Source organism: Schistocerca cancellata, chromosome 2 (genome assembly GCF_023864275.1).
Source record: "Schistocerca cancellata isolate TAMUIC-IGC-003103 chromosome 2, iqSchCanc2.1, whole genome shotgun sequence".
Taxonomy (NCBI): Eukaryota; Metazoa; Arthropoda; class Insecta; order Orthoptera; family Acrididae; genus Schistocerca; species Schistocerca cancellata.
Genome location: NC_064627.1, coordinates 1142093067 through 1142113902, shown reverse-complemented (window position 1 = coordinate 1142113902; position 20836 = coordinate 1142093067). Strand labels below are relative to the sequence as shown.

General features: G+C 39.6%; 1 protein-coding gene across 1 annotated transcript in view; it reads right to left on the bottom strand.

The window, feature by feature from the left end:
• Window positions 1-6571: 6571 nt before the first annotated feature.
• Window positions 6572-20836, bottom strand: part of LOC126163178 (coiled-coil domain-containing protein 137) — a 56234-nt gene continuing 41969 nt past the window's right edge. Inside the window, exon 5 of the mRNA XM_049920130.1 lies at window positions 6572-7108. Within this exon, the coding sequence (XP_049776087.1) occupies window positions 7030-7108 (79 nt within the window). The 3' untranslated portion in view covers window positions 6572-7029. The remainder of the gene's footprint in view (window positions 7109-20836) is intronic.

The following is a 20836-nucleotide window of genomic DNA, read 5'->3' as shown; positions in this document are numbered from 1 at the left end:
TGTGTCTGTAGTTGTTGTTTTTCTGTAAATTTTGAAACAATGTGTTTGTGTACTGATGTCAATGGTGAGATCTAAGAAGTTTATGGATTTGTTGCCAATTTCCTTTGTGGACTGGACATTCTTATGTTGACTGTTTAGGTTTTTCAAGAATGTGTTGAGTTGTATTGTAGTACCAGTCCACATACACAGGACATCATCTACATATCTGAACCAGTATTTGGTGTTTGCACTCAAAGGTTCTGTTTTTAGAAAATTTGGTTCTAAATGGTCCATAAATATTTAAGCCAACAGTGGACTAAGAGGAGAACCCATAGCCAAGCCATCTAATTGTTTATAAAGAGTGCCTTGGAACTGGAAATAGTTCTGTGCGAGGCATGTCTGTGTGGCCAGTATCAAGTCATTCAGTTCCACAGGATTGACATTAGACTTGTGCATCAGCTCTGTCAGAATAGCAATGCATTCTACTACTGGTATGTTAGAAAACAAACTGCTAACATCAAAGGATACAAATTTATCACTGTGTGAGACAGATGTACCTTTTAACTTGTTTACTAGGTCCACAGAGTTTGAATTACCATGCTTTGGCTTGAATTTAGTCTTGCTTTTAATTAGGACATCCAGTTTACTGGCTAGTTTGTAAGATGGAGCAGTGAATGATACAACTGGATGAATAGGAACATCTTGTTTATGCAGTTTAGGAAACCCATACATTCTAGGAGGCACTGGGTTCATATTAGTTAACAGATTTGCTTCAAGTTCAGAGAATATGCTTTTGCATGAAGTGATTGCATATTTAACATCCTCTTTGAACAATTTAGTAGGGTCTTTAGGAAGGACTTGGAAGCCTGTGGTATTCAGAAAATCATTAACTTTATCCACATAATCACATTTGTTCAAAAGCACAATCTGTTGCCTTTATCAGATTTTTTGGCAACCTTGGTGTTGTAATTTCTGTTTTAAGGACTTGAGGGTGTGAAAGTCAATAGACCATGGGATGTTACACACGAATTTGGTTTCTTTCTTTAGTGCATTGGCAACTATATATTTTGCAGTGGTGTCTTTCCTTAAGGCATATTCAATATCAACTTTCATAACATCCAGTTGTTTTTCTGATGGAGGGTGGGGAGGAGCATATTTAAAACCTTTCTCAAGCACTTTTTTTTTTTCATTTGGAAACAGAACCAAGTTCGATAAGTTAATTACACGTTGCGAAAAATTTTGTTTACAGTTTGACGTTAGAGGTACACTCAGCTTCCTAATCATAGATAATTTCTTGTTCTGTCGTGAATAAGATCACTTACACTTTGACGAACTTCTCGATCGAAAACGTCGAACTCACACAGGTGTAACTTATATGTGATTGCCAAAGTACCACTTTCAGACGTGTACACACATTGTCACGAACACAATATCATTTCTTCCTTTATCCACGTGTATCTTGCGATGTCAACAGCTTTGTTTGCTGTGGCAGATGTTCCTCTTGACTTTATGGAGACGTATTTTGGCGTAATTTTGCATTGCAAACACTGTTTGTTAAACCAAATGTGTTGTGTTGATTTTACTTTTTGTCTCAGTAATCTACTATAAAAGACGGATAATTGTGCTGTTGTGGCACATTTTATCATATTAACAGAATTTTCCCTCGGTTCTTGATAGAACAACATTATAATAAATGAAAAGCACCAGTTTGCCTTTGTTCTACATTATTACTTTTATTGTTAACCAGTTTTCGCCTTACAAGGCCATCTTCAGACATTTACTGAGTATTATCACCAAAGAAGTTAAATGTTAGCAGACAACATTGGAAGAGAACAACAACCGAGCTAGGTTAATAATTGGCTCCTTTTACCGACCTCCCGACTCAGCAGCATTAGTGGCAGAACAACTGAGAGAAAATTTGGAATACATTTCACATAAATTTTCTCAGCATGTTATAGTCTTAGGTGGAGATTTCAATTTACCAGATATAGACTGGGACACTCAGATGTTTAGGACGGGTGGTAGGGACAGAGCATCGAGTGACATTATACTGAGTGCACTATCCGAAAATTACCTCGAGCAATTAAACAGAGAACCGACTCGTGGAGATAACATCTTGGACCTACTGATAACAAACAGACCCAAACTTTTCGACTCTGTAAGCGCAGAACAGGGAATCAGTGATCATAAGGCCGTTGCAGCATCCCTGAATATGGAAGTAAATAGGAATATAAAAAAAGGGAGGAAGGTTTATCTGTTTAGCAAGAGTAATAGAAGGTAGATTTCAGACTACCTAACAGATCAAAACGAAAATTTCTGTTCCGACACTGACAATGTTGAGTGTTTATGGAAAATGTTCAAGGCAATCGTAAAATGCGTTTTAGACAGGTACGTGCCGAGTAAAACTGTGAGGGATGGGAAAAACCCACCGTGGTACAACAACAAAGTTAGGAAACTACTGCGAAAGCAAAGAGAGCTTCACTCAAAGTTTAAACGCAGCCAAAACCTCTCAGACAAACAGAAGCTAAACGATGTCAAAGTTAGCGTAAGGAGGGCTATGCGTGAAGCGTTCAGTGAACTCGAAAGTAAAATTCTATGTACCGACTTGACAGAAAATCCTAGGAAGTTCTGGTCTTACGTTAAATCAGTAAGAGGATCGAAACAGCATATCCAGACACTCCGGGATGATGAAGGCATTGAAACAGAGTATGACACGCGTAAAGCTGAAATACTAAACACCTTTTTCCAAAGCTGTTTCACAGAGGAAGACCGCACTGCAGTTCCTTCTCTAAATCCTCGCACAAACGAAAAAATGGCTGACATCGAAATAAGTGTCCAAGGAATAGAAAAGCAACTGGAATCACTCAACAGAGGAAAGTTCACTGGACCTGACGGGATACCAATTCGATTCTACACAGAGTACGCGAAAGAACTTGCCCCCCTTCTAACAGCCGTGTACCGCAAGTCTCTAGAGGAACGGAAGGTTCCAAATGATTGGAAAAGAGCACAGGTAGTCCCAGTCTTCAAGAAGGGTCGTCGAGCAGATGCGCAAAACTATAGACCTATATCTCTGACGTCGATCTGTTGTAGAATTTTAGAACATGTTTTTTGCTTGCGTATCATGTCGTTTTTGGAAACCCAGAATCTACTATGTAGGAATCAACATGGATTCCGGAAACAGCGATCGTGTGAGACCCAACTTGCTTTATTTGTTCACGAGACCCAGAAAATATTAGATACAGGCTCCCAGGTAGATGCTATTTTCCTTTACTTCCGGAAGGCGTTCGATACAGTTCCGCTCTGTCGCATGATAAACAAAGTACAAGCCTACAGAATATCAGACCAGCTGTGTGGCTGGATTGAAGAGTTTTTGGCAAACAGAACACAGCATGTTGTTATCAATGGAGAGACGTCTACAGACGTAACCTCTGGCATGCTACAGGGGAGTGTTATGGGACCATTGCTTTTCACAATATATATAAATGACCTAGTAGATAGTGTCGGAAGTTCCATGTGGCTTTTCGCAGATGATGCTGTAATATACAGAGAAGTTGCAGCATTAGAAAATTGTAGCGAAATGCAGGAAGATCTGCAGCGGATAGGCACTTGGTGCAGGGAGTGGCAACTGACCCTTAACATAGACAAATGTAATGTATTGCGAATACATAGAAAGATGGATCCTTTATTGTGTGATTATATGATAGCAGAACAAACACTGGTAGCAGTTACTTCTGTAAAATATCTGGGAGTATGCGCACGGAACGATTTGAAGTGGAATGATCATATAAAATTAATTGTTGGTAAGGCGGGTACCAGGTTGAGATTCATTGGGAGAGTCCTTAGAAAATGTAGTCCATCAACAAAGGAGGTGGCTTACAAAACACTCGTTCGACCTGTACTTGAGTATTGCGCATCAGTGTGGGATCCATACCAGATCGGGTTGACAGAGGAGACAGAGAAGATCCAAAGAAGAGCGACGCGTTTCGTCACAGGGTTATTTGGTAACCGTGATAGCGTTACGGAGATGTTTAACAAACTCAAGCGGCAGACTCTGCAAGAGAGGCGCTCTGCATCGCGGTGTAGCTTGCTCGCCAGGTTTCGAGAGGGTGCGTTTCTGGATGAGGTACCGAATATATTGCTTCCCCCTACTTATACCTCCCGAGGAGATCACGAATGTAAAATTAGAGAGATTAGAGCGTGCACAGAGGCTTTCAGACAGTCGTTCTTCCCGCAAACCATACGCGACTGGAACAGGAAAGGGAGGTAATGACAGTGGCACGTAAAGTGCCCTCCGGCACACACCGTTGGGTGGCTTGCGGAGTATAACTGTAGATGTAGATGTAGAAGTAACACATCAAGACTGAAGTAGAAACATACAGTAAGTAACATCTTTGCAATGAAAAAGTAAAAACTGAACAGCACAAATAACAATGGAGTAGACAGGAAAACCTTTAGCACAAAATAGGAATAGCATGCCTACATAACAGTGTCTATTAATAAACAAAACTAATAAAATAAAATAAAATAAGTACTAGACAAGGCTGCAACAGGAGGTATGAAACATGGAGAGAGATACAGAACCAATTGTGTATCTTTCTACTTTAGTCTAGATGTGTTACTTCTCTTCCAATGTTGTCTGCTAACATTTAACTTCTTTGGTGATAATACTCAGTAAATGTCTGAAGATGGCCTTGCAAGCCAAAAACCGGTTAACAATAAAAGTAATATTGTAGAACAAAAGCAAACTGGTGCTTTTCATTTAGTAGACAACCATATTTAAAATAGTGTCTGGTGGGTATTTTAGTCCACCAGGTCAAGTCTTTGTATCAAACTAAATTGTTCGTTTATTGGCAACTCCTTTTCAATCACAATTTCACTAAGGCAACTCTCACACCTCATCTTCTTAATCACTGCATGAGCACAGTAGCCTGCAATGAAAGTTAAAGATGTTGCAATATCTTTCACTGAAAGAACATCACACTGGCTTCTATGTCTAATGTGTTCATTTCTTCAACTTCAGAATTTTATGGCCCCCTACTGTGATATTGCCATAGGAAGGAGAACATAAAACTAAAGGCATTAAACTTTGAATTCGAAGCTTCTTTTCTGCTTCATAGACTTGTATCACTGAAACATTGTATTGGGAACCTGCAAGCTGCCTATACTTTCCAACACGCTACTCAAGCACATCTGTTTGAAGCTTGGTTGTCAGTAAATAGGCCATACCTAGCTCTTCAGTATAATATCAAGCAATTTCTGCAATGGCATATGTTGTATGCTGAACAGCAAAAAATGTTTCTTTTGGGAGAAACCCACTTGACAGACCCTTTGCTTTCCACACGTCAAGCCAGTCTAGAAAATCTAGCAGAAATCGCATTGAAACACTGTCAGTTGCCAACTGATCCATATAGGGATTCTGCTTGTGTTTCCCGTTAAACATTTATTGCACATTCATGACATCAGACCATTTTGTTATTATTCGAATGTGTTCTACTGTTGATGGTGCATGTCTCAAATCAAATTTACCACTAGCTACCTCAAGGCCCTCTGAAACATGTCAATTAAATATCTGCAACACTAGTTTCATGCTCTGTTTTTCTAATGGTGTAGGGCAAAGCGATTTGAGAGACAATGTGTGACAATATTTTACTAAAGAACTGGAATCTATGTCATAAATCTGTTTCAGCGTTTTAAAAGAAGCTACAGAAAACTTATTTTCTTCCACTTCTTTTCTGACTGGAAACTGAGGATAAAACATATTGTTACCATCAGGTTTTTTTTTTTTGGTTCAGTCACACGTTTCTTATGCATTTAACAATGTGTATGGCATCAATTAAAAAGAAAAGTGGACGATTAGGATCAGATGGATGTTTAAAAACTATATTAACAGCTTTATGCACAGAAAACATGGACATGGTTTTGCTATTGATTTTGTTGTCAGTTACCACACAAAAAACCGTATAGCCTATTAGTTTAAGGCCATTTATTATGGCCAGTAGCACATCATATCATACATTAGATGAAATGGTTTTCACTGGTAAAATGTGAACAACATCCCTGTACACAGACATGACACTCTGCAACATAAATACAAACGCTGAATTTGCAGCATGTTCTGAGTTATATGACATGCCCAAAAAGCTACCTCCTTTATATCCCAAATAAGAATTTAGATTAATTTCATCTACACTCAACATCGACATCATCACTGTTCAAGTATTGAAATTTCTGTCTTGCGTAGGACAAAAATACTTCCCCCAAGCCTTTCATGAGATGGATTCACATTAAATTTGCAGCAGGTTCTGCGCAGAGTGCTTGGATGTGGCATTTTCATTAATGAACTGCCACGTAAAAATTTATAAGCATGAGATGAAATTGAAAATAGCAAACAACACAGTATCATAAATAAAGAACTAAACCTATGATTAAATTTCTTGACATTTATGAGACTAACTTGTTCATATATGAAGTGTACCATCTCCTTTTCACTCTCCTGTACACCGTCTTTAAGCACTCCTAAACTGTCTTTCACTATCTCTACAATACTATCTACAGAAGTTTCTGAGTGCCCACAATCTCTCTCTGAAAACTCCTGCAGTACAGTGACAATTTCATGGTTATTGGTTACAATTACAGGAAAAGATCTTTTTCCTAATGTCTTAATTTGCACATCTTTCTTAAACAACAAAACATTTAAATTACTATCAATAATGACAGAATGTGTAATTAATGGTGCTGGTTTTCTTGTTATCTTTAAAAAACACACAAAATCACTTTTTTTTCCCGTCACACTCCACCCATTGGGCAATTCCACTTTCTTCGTACGTAACATCAACTCTTCTAAAGAACTGAAGCTGAAAGTGTTTTCTAGTCCTTCTGTGACGCTAAACTAGATTGTAATGCTGCAGCTAATAGCTCATTTTCAAGCCTTGATTTTTTCTCCTCTGGCCATTCACGTCTGCTTTCTTCCTTTGAAAGGTAGGAAGGACAGTTTGGGAGTAGTGATGGAACTGCATCTGGTCTCAAACGTGGTTTTCGAAGGGGGGGCTATTAATAACTGACTAGTCCTTTCATCCACAATTTGTGTTTCCCAAATAACATCATCCTTGTGGAAGTGAACATAACATACCTGTAATTAAAAATGAATAAAAAATGAAAAAGGTGCCTACAAATGAATGTGATGACAATATTAATAGTGTGAAAACAATTTATGTATATAAAGTTAGTTTCTAGTCCAAAAATACAAATAGACTCCCAACTGAAATGCAGAGGAATACCCAAGTGATAAATGTGGCCATGGCACAGTAACTCCATAAAACAGTAACACTACAATATCACAACACATGCAGTACATGTCATGGCAACAAGCTCTTCAACAGATGGTGAAATGAAGAAAGTACTCGCCCCCATCAATAATTACTAACATTGACTAATGTTTGTAGCATAATTCAATAAAAGTGATAATTTTTTTTATAATTTAGCCGTGAAGCTCATATATTCAATAGAGGGGTGGGATTTTCAATTAATCTCGTGGTCTATTGCCCCCCCCCCCCCCCCCCCCCACACACACACACACACACACACACCTCGGATACAAGAAAGCATGACGACACCAAACTCACACAGGTGCGGTCCATAGAAGCAACTGTGAAACAGTAACAAAATATTTCAAAGTAATTCTCAGACTGTGTATCCTGTAGAACTGTGGAATGCTTAATGGTAGTGCTTTTTATGAGATAGACACTGTTTTGCTTTTGTATTTCAGCTGCTATTCTCTAGTCGATATATCAGTTCATAACTTACATAAAAACTGACAATATAATGAACTAATACATTGCCAGATATGTGCTACCTATTAGGCTAAACATGAGCACTCAGTTGCTTTCAAGTACTTTAGTGGGAAGACAGCTGTTAGGCCATTTGTATGTATCTGAAATTCCAGACCCAGAAAGTAAGAATTTGTAAAATACACAAGTATTTTTCTTATTTTTTTGCATGTTTTCACAGAGTATGGATTGGGGGGGTAAGAAATGAAAGAGGAAGCCGTCTAGTAGAATTTTGCACAGAGCATAAATTAATCATAGCTAACACTTGGTTCAAGAATCATAAAAGGATGTTGTGGATGTTGTATACATGGAAGAATCCTGGAGATACTAGAAGGTACCAGATAGGTTATATAATGGTAAGACAGAGATTTAGGAAACAGGCTTTTAAATTGTAAGACATTTCCAGGGGCAGATGTGGGCTCTCACCACAATCTATTGGTTATGAACTGTAGATCAAAACTGAAGAAACTGCAAAAAGGTGGGAATTTAAGGAGGGACCTGGATAAACTGACTAAACCAGAGGTTGTACAGAGTTTCAAGGAGAGCATAAGGGAACAATTGACAGGAACAATTAACAGGAATGGGGGAAAGTAATACAGTAGAAGAAGAATGGGTAGCTTTGAGGAATGAAATAGTGAAGGCAGCAGAGGATCAAGTAGGTAAAAAGACAAGAGCTGGTAGAAATCCCTGGGTAACAGAAGAAATATTGAATCTAATTGATGAAAGGAGAAAATATAAAAATGAAATAAATGAAGCAGGCAAAAAAGAATACAAACGTCTCAAAAATGAGATCGACAGGAAGTGCAAAATGGCTAAGCAGGGATGGCTAGAGGACAAATGTAAGGATGTAGAGGCTTATCTCACTAGGGGTAAGATAGATACTACCTACAGGAAAATTAAAGAGACCTTCGGAAAAAAGACAACCACTTGTATGAATATCAAGAGCTCAGATGGAAACCCAGTTCTAAGCAAAGAAGGGAAAGCAGAAAGGTGGAAGGAGTTTATAGAGGGTCTATACAATGGAAATGTTCTTGAGGACAATATTATGGAAATGGAAGAGGAGGTAGTAGAAGAAGACAAAATGGGAGATATGATACTGCGTGAAGAGTTTGACAGAGCACTGAAAGACCTAAGTCGAAACAAAGCCCCGGGAGTAGACAAAATTCCATTAGAATTACTGAAGCCTTGGGAGAGCCAGTCCATTCAAAACTCTACCATCTGGTGAGCAAGATGTATGAGACAGGCGAAATACCCTCAGACTTCAAGAAGAATGTAATAATTCCAACCCCAAAGAAAGCAGGTGTTGACAGAGGTGAAAATTACCAACCTATCACTTTAATGAGTCACAGCTGCAAAATACTAACATGAATTCTTTACAGACGAATGGAAAAACTGGTAGAAGCCGACCTCGGGGAAGATTAGTTGGGATTCTGTAGAAATGTTGGAACACGTGAGGCAATACTGACCTATGACTTATCTTAGAAGAAAGATTAAGCAAAGGCAAACCTAAGTTTCTAGCATTTGTAGACTTAGAGAAAGCTTTTGACAATGTTGACTGGAATACTCTCTTTCAAATTCTAAAGGTGGCAGGGGTGAAATACAGATAGGAAAAGGCTATTTACAATTTGTACAGAAACCAGATGGCAGTTATAAGAGTCGATGGGCATGAAAGGGAAGCAGTGGTTGGGAAGGGAGTGAGACAGGGTTGTAGCCTCTCCCCGATGTTATTCAATCTGTATATTGAGCAAGCAGTAAAGGAAACAAAAGAAAACTTCGGAGTAAGTATTAAAATCCATGGAGAAGAAATAAAAACTTTGAGGTTCACCGATGACATTGCAATTCTGTCAGACAGCAAAGGACTTGGAAGAGCAGTTGAACGGAATGGATAGTGTCTTGAAAGGAGGATATAAGATGAACACCAACAAAAGCAAAACGAGGATAATGGAATGTAGTCGAATTAAGTCGGGTGATGTTGAGGGTATTAGATTAGGAAATGAGACACTTAAAGTAGTAAAGGAGTTTTGTTATTTGGGGAGCAAAATAACACTATGGTCGAAGTAGAGAAGGTATAAAATGTAGACTGGCAATGGCAAGGAAAGCGTTTCTGAAGAAGAGAAATTTCTTAACATCAAGTATAGATTTAAGTGTCAGGAAGTCATTTCTGAAAGTATTTGTATGGAGTGTAGCCAAGTATAGAAGTGAAACATGGACGATAAATAGTTTGGACAAGAAGAGAATAGAAACTTTCGAAATGTGGTGCTACAGAAGAATGCTGAAGATTAGATGGGGAGAAGAGGAGTTTGTGGCACAACTTGACAAGAAGAAGGGACCGGTCGGTAGTGTGGTGTCACCACACTTGCTAGGTGGTAGCCTTAAAATCGGCCGCGGTCCGTTAGTATACGTCGGACCTGCGTGTCGCCACTATCAGTGATTGCAGACCGAGCGCCGCCACACGGCAGGTCTAGAGAGACTTCCTAGCACTCGCCCCAGTTGTACAGCCGACTTTGCTAGCGATTGTTCACTGCCTACTTACGTTCTCATTTGCCGAGACAATAGTTCAGCTACGTCATTTGCTATGACCTAGCAAGGCGCCATATTCAGTTACCATTGATATTGTGGATCATGCACCGTCAAGAGTGACGTTCATCATTAATGGATTAAAGTTAAGTATTCCACCAGCTACGTCAGTTTTTCTAAATTCTAATTTCCTTGTCCTGTTCCAGACCTCACGCCCGCCTGCGTGAGCTAAAACGCGTGCCTTTCGGCCTCCTCTAGTAACACGGTGTTGGCTCTCCTGCCAACCACAACAGGTAGGACATGTTCTGAGGCATCAAGGGATCACAAATTTAGCATTGGAGGGTAAAAATCGTAGAGGGAGACCAAGAGATGAATACACTAAGCAGATTCAGAAGGACGTAGGTTGCAGTAAGTACTGGGAGATGATGAAGCTTGCACAGGATAGGGTAGCATGGAGAACCACATCAAACCAGTCTCAGGACTGAAGACCACAACAACATGGTTTTAAAGCAAAATATTTATTTGTGCACTGTAAAGTCGAAAAATTACTATATTCACTAATAGTAACATTCCTTGCATTGAACTTCAAATTCCCATCAATAATTTATTAAAAACAAGCAACTGAGATGCTGCTTTTACTTAATTTTCAATTTCTGGGTACACCACATTCCATGTTTTTGAACAGGCAACTTCCTGAGAACGAAACAGACCTAAATACTAGAACCAGAATACATCGAACGTCATCTGTTTCTTAAGCTCATGTACTTAATTATAAATCAACTTTTATTCTTAACAATAAACAGCGCAAACAGTAAGTATAAAGATATACTGAGATATTTAACAAATAAAGTGTGACTGTGCTTAGGCTATACTGCTTGAACTTGCAGAATACAGAATTCATATAACCTAAACCAGCTAAACTGTAGAATTGCCAGGACAAGGTAACTAAACACTGTTTTCTTCGTCCCTTATGCAGTTAAGATCTGATATATTCGTCAAAATGTCGCTGACCTTCCACACTGCATAAGTGTCTACTCTTTGTTAGCACACTTAACCTCCTTTAAGAAATAAACAAAACAAATACTCACTCTTGAACTTGTAGAAGGAGTAAAGTTATCTCTGCGAATACTTGACAACCATTTCTTCCTCGTTGCTTCATCCTCCGGAAATTTAAACAGAGTTACTTTTGGTCCACCATCGTAATTTCCTCTACAATTTGGCACAGAGCAACAAAACGGCATTTTGCAGACAATGAAATTTTCACAGGCATGAAAAACAGATCACCAGTTTAGTGCACAGAAACTAAACAACCAAATCACGTACACTAACGCAGGAACACCATTCACTATAATAGTAAACTGACGCGAAACTCGCCGCACGACTGTTCTGTGAAACTGTTGAAGAAGAGAGTAGATGTGTAGCCATCTTGTGACGTCACACACTACTTGGACAGGCTTTCTTTTACAGGGGGTGCTGGCTCTAATAACCATGCAGTTGAGTGCCCCACAAACCAGTCATCACCATCACCACTATCATCAGCAGCATCATCATTATCATCATCATCATCATCATCATCTCCCAAAGTCAGTTTCTACCAGTTTTTCCATTCTTCTCATGACTTGCTGAAGAGATAGGTTGGTAATATTCACACCTGTCAGCACCTGCATTCTTTGGAATAGGAATTATTACAGTATTCTTGAAGTCTGAAAGCATTTCCCCCGTGTCATATATCTTGTGCACCATATGGAATAGTTCAGTTGCAGCTGGCTCTCTCAAAGGTATCAGCAGTTCAGGGGGCATGTCACCTATTCCAGGGGCCCCATTTTGTCTTAGCTCTTTCAGTGTTCTGTCAAATTATTCTCCAGTACTGTACCTCCCATCTAATCTGCATCTAATTTCCCTTCCATTACTGTAATATTGCCTTGAAGTTCATTTCCCTCGCACAGACCCTCTATATACTCCTACCTTTCCATCTGTGCTTAGTACTGCATTTCCATCTGAGTTCTTGATATTCATACAACTGCTTCTCTTTTCTCCAAATGACTTTAATTTTCCTGTTGGTAGTAACTATCTTCCCCCTAGTTTTACACTCTTCTATAGTCTTGCATTTGTGCTCTAGCCACTTGGGCTTAGTCATTTTATGCTTTCTGTCAAGTTTACATAAATATCGTCTTTTTATTTTCATAATCAACTACAAAATAACACCAAAAGCTAACTCCAAGACAAGGTGTATAGATACGAGCCACGCTGTATTAGACTGTACAAAAGGTGCATTTCGGAGCGATATTTAATGCTGTATGTGTTATACTTTGCCGCATGCTTGATGTTTCTCATGTTTTTAGGTCTAAGCTTGAAACGTTTAATGCGTTTGTGTATGTTCAGTCCATGGCATTTGTGAAATTGGATGATAAAACAGTGATTTTTTTTTGTGACATCAAGAGTCTTGTGCAGTGATTGTGATTTTTTATGAATAAATAAATACTGAATTGTGATCAAATCAGGCAGTGACATGGAAAACAATCTTCAAGTTGTTGGTTCATATTCTCTGGCATGTTCATACAGTGAAACAAATTCATTCCAGAGAGAGAGCTCTTATATGTACATCTACTAGCACAGAACTCACTTCTATTAAATTAATAAGCAAGTCCCAGAATCCTTTAGAAAACACAAAGATGAATAAAAAAATTGAAGAAAGGAGGATGCAAACCAAGTAACTTTGACATTTAAGTCTGTGCCTCTATCCACTACACTACTAAAACTTCCATGCATTCATATCTCTTACATTATGTGATCCCCAGAAGGCATTAATACCCGATATCTCATTAACTGCTATTTAACTGCAACAAATTGTACCAAGAAATAGGGGTTTTCCATACATCTTCAATGGGCCATTGCATTGTAATGACATACTTCTATCATCATGCAAACTATAATACAAAAATTCTTCAAATGAAACCAATAATATTGCATTTTCAATGTGCTGATGCTGGTGCTTTTATATACGCAGGATGTGGGTTGTATGAAACCCATCTAAGATGGGTTTCAACTGAGTATGACAAAATTCAATATTACTCTCCCCAAGTATGGTTTGTGACATAGGGTGGCTAGGCTGAAAGGATTGAGCCTTAGTGAAGCGTACAAGATCTGTATTCTGTAGAAGCCATGCACCACCACCACGAACACCCCCCCCCTCCCTCCCCCCATCAAGAGATACTGTATGTAATAATGTGTTTGCATAATCAGAAGTGCATGGCAGTGTATTGGTGCACTCGATGTTTTATACCATGTCTGTTGTGGGCGTCTGATGGTCTCTACAACATACGAGCCACATAACGCAATGTAGGACTCAACTGTGAGAGTTAGCATCTTAAAACAAAGAAACATATAAGTTTGTCTGTTAGCAAAAGTTGTGCAGTGTGCTCACTTTAACATGATAGTTTTTAGGTGGTGAGTATTCTGAACTGTGGTCATGTCAAATACTAATAGAAATCAGACCTTACCTCGTTTAAGACACTTCCAACCTCAGCAAAAAATTGTGTGGTAACCATTGCCGAACTATTTATGTTTTGTGTTGCTCTTTAAAAAAAAATAAATAAAATAAAATAAGTGAAGAGTTTAATCCTTGCACATCACAGAGTTTGATTATGACCCTCACAGCCTCAGCAGGAATCTGCATTTCCTAGGACAACATGGGTATACGAGGGACATTTGAAAAGTGCGTGCAAAAATAAAAACTACTTACATTTTTGGGGTAAACCCATTTATTTTTTGACATAGTCCCCTTTTAGACTTATACACTTCATCCAACGCTGTTCATTTGTTGATCCCTTTCAATCACCACCTCGTTTGAATAAAATCTTTGTCCCGCCAGCCATTTCTTCAAATTGGGGAACAAATAGTAGTCCGAGGGAGCCAAGTATGGAGAATAGGGGGGGATGCGAAACGAGTTGGAATCCTATGAAACAGGGAAATCCTGCGACCACAGCAGCTGAGGTGTGTGCTGGTGCATTGTCGTGATGGAAAAGGACTTTTTTGCTGTCTAATCACTGGCGTTTTTCTTTCAGTTCGGTTTTCAAATGTTCCAATAACGATGAATAATATGCACCTGTAATAATTTTATACTTTTCCAGATAGTCGATGAGGATTATCCCTTGCAAATCCCAAAAGACAGTCGCCATAACCTTTCCGGCCAAAGGAATGGTCTTTGGTGCAGATTCTCCCTTGGTAACCCACTGTTTAGATTGTTGTTTGGTCTCAGGAGTATAGTAATGTATCCATGTTTCATCCACAGTGACGAAACGACACTTAAAATCCTGCGGATTCTTCCTGAACAGCTGCAAACCATCCTTGCAACACTTCATACGATTCCATTTTTGGTCAAGTGTGAGCAATCGTGGAACCCATCTTCTGGGTAGCTTTCTCATGTCCAAATGTTTATGCAAAATATTATTTATCCATTCATTGAAGATGCCCACAGCACTAGCCATCTCAGGCACCTTAACTCTTCTGTCATCCATCATCATACCATGGATTTTATCAACGATTTCTGGAGTCATAACCTCCACAGGGCATCCAGAACTTTCAGCATCACTTGTGCCCATATGGCTACTCTAAAAAAGTCACCGTAATGTTTATCAAGCTTCTCTTTAGTCTACTCAGGTGTTTTGCCTTTCATAAAGTAATGTTTAATCACCATATGAAATTCTTTTTCGTACATTTTTTGACAATCACTCAACTTCCTTGATTCACATGAATGCCAAACAATAAAATAGACCAATATGGCTGAAACTTGGCGTTCGTTCTTTCCAAAGATGCAACTAACTAAACGTGACCTCAATACATGCTGATGGTGCCATCTCTTAGACTTTGCACGGACTTTTCAAACGTCCCTCGTAGGCTAGGGTGTCCCTTATCTAGGCCAAAAAAAATTTTTTTTCGAAAAGTTTTATGCATATCTCTTAAATGTTTTCTATTTTGTTAGATTTTCTCTTGAACAAAATTTCATCTCAATAGGATGACCTTAACCTATGCCGATTGGCGTGACAAATTTTAATTTGTGTCAACAAAAACAATCAATTTTTCAAAATATAAGTAATGGGATGGATAAAAAATCTAGTAACCAAATGGTGGCAAGAGAACATATAAATGGTATTACTATTTGCAAGCTTTTGGAGTCTGTGGCACCTTTTTCTGGCAGAAGGGTGAAGGGGAAGGAAGAGGGGTAAAGGAAAATCACTGGTGAGGCTTAGGAAAAGGGGTAGAGTTTGGAAAAATCAGGGGAGACTTACCAGACAGGATGAGATGGAAAGACTGATTGTTCGGGACCACACTGGACGAGATTTGAAAACCTGAGAGTGTAACAGTGGAAGACAGGGAAATAGGCAAGACAGAGATTACTGCTAAAACATTGTGCCTGAGCAAAAATGCTAAGTGCAATCAATGTTCTATCATACGGGAAGAAATAAGACAGGTCAGATAAAGAAAGATATAGGAAACTAAAGGAGTGAAGAAAGGAATAATTACTTGTGAAGAAATGCTGATACTGAAGAAATTAACAGAAATTAAGACCAGGTGAGTGACATGAACCAAGGACACGATGTAGTGCCGGTTCCCAGCTGCGGAGTTCTTTGAAACTGTTGTCTGGGGAAGAATCCTGGTGGCACTTGTTGTGAAACAGGCACAGAGGTCGCAACTGTCATGTTGTAGAGCATGCTCTGCAATAGGACGTTGTGTGTTGCCAATACACACACTCTGCCTATGCCCATTCATCCTTACTGATGACTTGGTGGTAGTCATGCTGATGTAAAGGCCTGAACAGTGTTTACATAACAGCTGGTATGTGACATGCCATTTCACAGGTGACTCTCCCTCTGATAGTACTCGTAAGTTTTGCCAGTTACAGGGGTGGTATAGGTGGTGCTAGGAAGGGTGCATAGTGCACGTCTTGCAGTGGGGAGGGTCACAGGGGTAGGAGCCATAAGCTAGGGGAAGGGGCGTAGGGTCTGACAAGGATATTGCAGAGATTTGAAGGGCAACGAAAAGCTTTTCTACGTGTGTGGGGAAAAATTTTCTGACAGAATGGACCTGATTTTAGGATTCTGTAGCCTTGTCAAAGTAGCTGATTAACAAATTAAAGACCATGATAATTCTGAGTGACAAGTGGTGTACTTCTAAACTGGTTTATGGAGGACTCAGGAGTACCAGGATTGGATGTGATGATTTGGAAATCTGCTTTTGAAGTATGGTGATGGGATAATTATGTCTAGTGAAGGCTGAGGTGAGAATTGCGGTGCATTGCTGTAAAAAGTCGGCTTCTGAACAGATACGTTTTCCTCAAATGCCTGGGCTGTGTGGGAAGGAACATTTGACATGGAAAGGTTGGCAACTGTCAAAATGTAAGTAATGTTATTTGTTAGTAGGTTTAACGTGAACAGAAGTGTGTAGCTGACCTAGCAGCATTTATCGTGTTCCCTGTGCTGCTGTGCTTCAGCGTACTTGACACAAGGTGCAACACTGCCTCCTCTTTAGCTGTTTGAATGTACAGTATGTTAGCACAGGATTGACAGTCATCTTTAATTTATGAGCAGCTGGACCTTCTAGTCAGTATGAACTTCACTTCTTGCTGTACTTGGTAATTTTTTTCTGAAGTGTGAGTGCTTCCCTGAAAACGATGTGTTTCTGCTGTCTTTAGTTATGCAAATTATTTTTGTCAGTGACTTTGCTTTAAATACTGTATTTTCTTCCACAAACTTACACAATTACAATTTGCAAATAATTTTTAATCTGGACCTTCACCCAAAATCAATTAATCTCTTGTGAGTCTTTACTATCACTAATATTCTTTGAGTGGTCCGCTGCGCATTCTATGGTGGCCCCACCAAAACACCATCTGGTGGCAACATGGAATAGCATGCTCCATCAGCAAGTGGACACACCTGCACATCACTCAAGCCACATACACTGGTAGTGTTATACCTCACTTGACTCTGTAAAAAGACACACCACTCATGGGTGTGCTATTGTTACGAAGTCCATCTAAGCTATATATAATTATTTTATTTTGTTCACACACCTAACCTCCATAATTTGAAGAGCATAAGTGTGTGCCATGGGCCTTTCACATGGAAATATTATGGGACACCATATACTCCCCAGCTTCAGATGGAGGATATCGTGTTAAAAATCTATGTACTACTTTATATCACTCAGTCATACATTTCATAGCCTTGGCTACTACACTGACCAGCAAGAAAAACTAAATTTATGATGGAACATTGTGATACGGTCCCATACAAGTGTCCAACGATGAAAAAAGAAATTAAGCCAGAGATGCACACTTCTATGAAATTTTGAGTAAGCTCATAAAGGTAATGCAGGTCTGTTGATGTTACACACTTCACACTTTACTTCACAGACATAGGAGACGATCTTGACACCTCTGTACACATCTTCAAAAGTGTGTATTGCCACGTCTTCCAATAATGATGGCATTTAGCCTTTCAGGCATGCTCCTGATCAATGTGGTAATGTGCTGTTGATGAACCGTATCCTATTTTTCCAGGAGGGCATTTGTAGGTCCTGCAGGGACTCTGGATAGTGTTGGCAGGGTCTTCTCCCTAGCCAGTCGCAAACATGCTCAGTAGAATTCAAATCAGCGCTTCAGGCTGCTCAACCCATAGCACGAATCCCTGTTTCATCCAAGAACTCTTGCACAATTCTCCCAACATGTGGGTGTGCAGTCGTTTAACAATAAATGGAGCAAAAGGCTGCAGAAGGATTTTCTTCACACACCGATGTGCAGTAAGGCTCCCATGCTCCACGAAGGCTGAAACCGTCCTTGCAGCTGTAGTGATTCCTGCTCACTCCATCACAGAACCACCCTGAAAAGCCGTCCTGGATGAGAATGTGCAAAGGGAATACCTTTCCCCTGGCCTTCTCCAGACCCTCTCTTTTCTGACAGATAATCGGAAGCCAAATGACAACTCACCGTTGAACAACACTGGATCCCATTGTTGTGCTGTCTAGCCAAGATGCTCCCATGGGAAACATAGTCAAACTGTACCATGCTCTCTGATGAGTTCCAGATCTGTAGCAGCTCTTATGATCTGAAGATTGGCTTTCTCCCATCTTCTTTGAATGGTTCTCTCACTAGCATTGACGTCTCGAACCAGGTGGAGTCAATTTCGTGCTTCAATAGTGGTGGTGTGATGGTTGCGGAGAACTTGAAGTTGTACGAAGTGGTCATCTCTCTTCTCGAGCCTGCTACTGGTCTCCTTGCAAAGTCTCCAGTTTCCCTATACCTTTTTATGGGTCTGGAAATCACAGAAAGTGTAGTCCTCAACACTTTCATAACATAATACAAGCTGCAGCCATCTTCCACCAAAGCAACAGCTTTCGCAGCTTGTTCAGGACTTAAAAGTATGTTTACTCCAGAAAGCTTGTTACGACAATGGCAGAAAGGTCCAACAGACACGTGTGATGAAAAGGGGAATAATGCAGGGTACAACAATAAGCACTACATGAATGGAAACACATTATTCATTCACATCCAGTGATGTGTTTTCCAGTTTGCGTGGGAAACAATTGAGGCTAGTGCAATAAACAATCAACACTTCATTGTTTGCTCGCAAAGCCAATAGCATATCCCGTCTCAAGAAACTGGTTGAAGTACTTCATTTTGAGTAATTAGATAATAATTATACAATGATTGCACATCATTTATTGGGTGTTGCATTTTTCGTGCCGGTCAGTGTACTACAAATTCTCATTGAACATTTTCTCTGCATTTGTTTTGTTTAAGTATCTCCTTAACATTTTCATATTTATTTAAGATGGAAGTTCATCATATCTACTTCCTTTCTTTTTTAATTACAATTATTCATTAAAATCTTTTGGAAAAAGGGAACTCTTGGTTCCAAAACTGATAAGATTCAAAGCAGTATTTTACATCTCGTATAAACATCAAACTGTAACTTAAATACGGCAGATTCATGGATGTGCCAGCACTTCAACCATGCTTTTTAGGACAAAACCTCAGAACATGGTACAGACAACATAGTGAAGTCCAAAAACAGGTGAGTTTTGTAATTCTCTTGTTACTGTTACATTGTACTTCCTTCAGTCTGGAAGAAAACTCATTTCAGATAAAACATTTGCCCTTTATTAAGTTTTCTTCACTCTACAGCATTTCCAGGGATAATTATCCACCCTCCCCCCTCCCCCCCAATACACAAACTCGATGTGATGAACACTCTTCACCTCCTCCTCCTCCCATCATCCTAAAAAATGTGGTTAGGCCATCCCTCCTTTAGGTCCACCATAGCCTGACATAGGTTCCCATTTCCTATCTGAGGGGTAACCTACCCTACAAACCTAACCCCCCCGTCCTCCTCCTCCTCTCTCTCTCTCTCTCTCTCTCTCTCTCTATCTATCTATGAGATGCATCACATCACACAACTATCATTACAAGTACTGAAGTATCCTAACCCTTTTATTGCCCTTCAACCTTCTTGCTGCACCTCCTGGTACCTCCCTACCAGACCTTTCTTGACGTCCTGCTTGTTTCACTGGATACCTTGTTCTTGTCTTCCTTTTGGTTCTCAATGTCTCCTTAACTTCCCTGTCAGTACCAACTTCAGTTCCTGCCATGCCCAGTAAACTTAACCGAATTGTGAGTGCTTCACTGAAAGAGAACAGAGTTTCTGCTTTCTTTAGCTACACAAATTATTTTTGTCAGCAATTATGCTTTAGACACTGTATTTTCTTGCATAAACTTACATAATTACAATTTGCAAATACTTTTTAACCTGGGTCTTCACCCAAAGTCAACCATTCTCTTTCGAGTCGTTACTATCATTGATATTCTTGGAGTGGTCTGCTGTGTTTTCTATGGTCGCTCCTCCAAAACACCATCTGGTGGCAGCATGGAATAGTGTGCTCCATCAGCAAGTGGAGATGCCTGCTCGCCACTTAGGTCACACATGCACGGGTAGCGTCTTATTTCACTTGATTCTGTTCAAGGAGACACCGCTTATCAGTATACTATTTTTACAAAGTCCATCAAAACTATATATAATTCTTTTATTACGTTTATGTGGCTAACCTCCATACTTTGAAGAGCGTAACAGTATGTTATGGGACACCACAACCTTCCTTGAGGATGAGATCAACGTGAAGGAAAGAAGCATGGGATTCGGAATAGGATAATGTGAAATTTAATTGGGTGAATGTATTTAGAGATTCCAGGAATTTTAACAGGTCAGCCTCACCATGAGTACATATGGCAAAGATGCCATCAGTGTATCTAAACCAAACCATGGGCTGAAGGCTTATGGATCCCAGGAAAGCCCCCCTCCAAGCAACGCATGTAAAGATTGGCATAGGAAGGAGACATCCTGGTTCCCATGGTTATACCCCAGATCTGTTGGTATGTCTGCTCCTCAAAGGTGAAATAGTTGTTGGTAAGTATGAAGTTGATTAAAATGAGCAGGGAAGATGTCATAGGTTTGGAATCA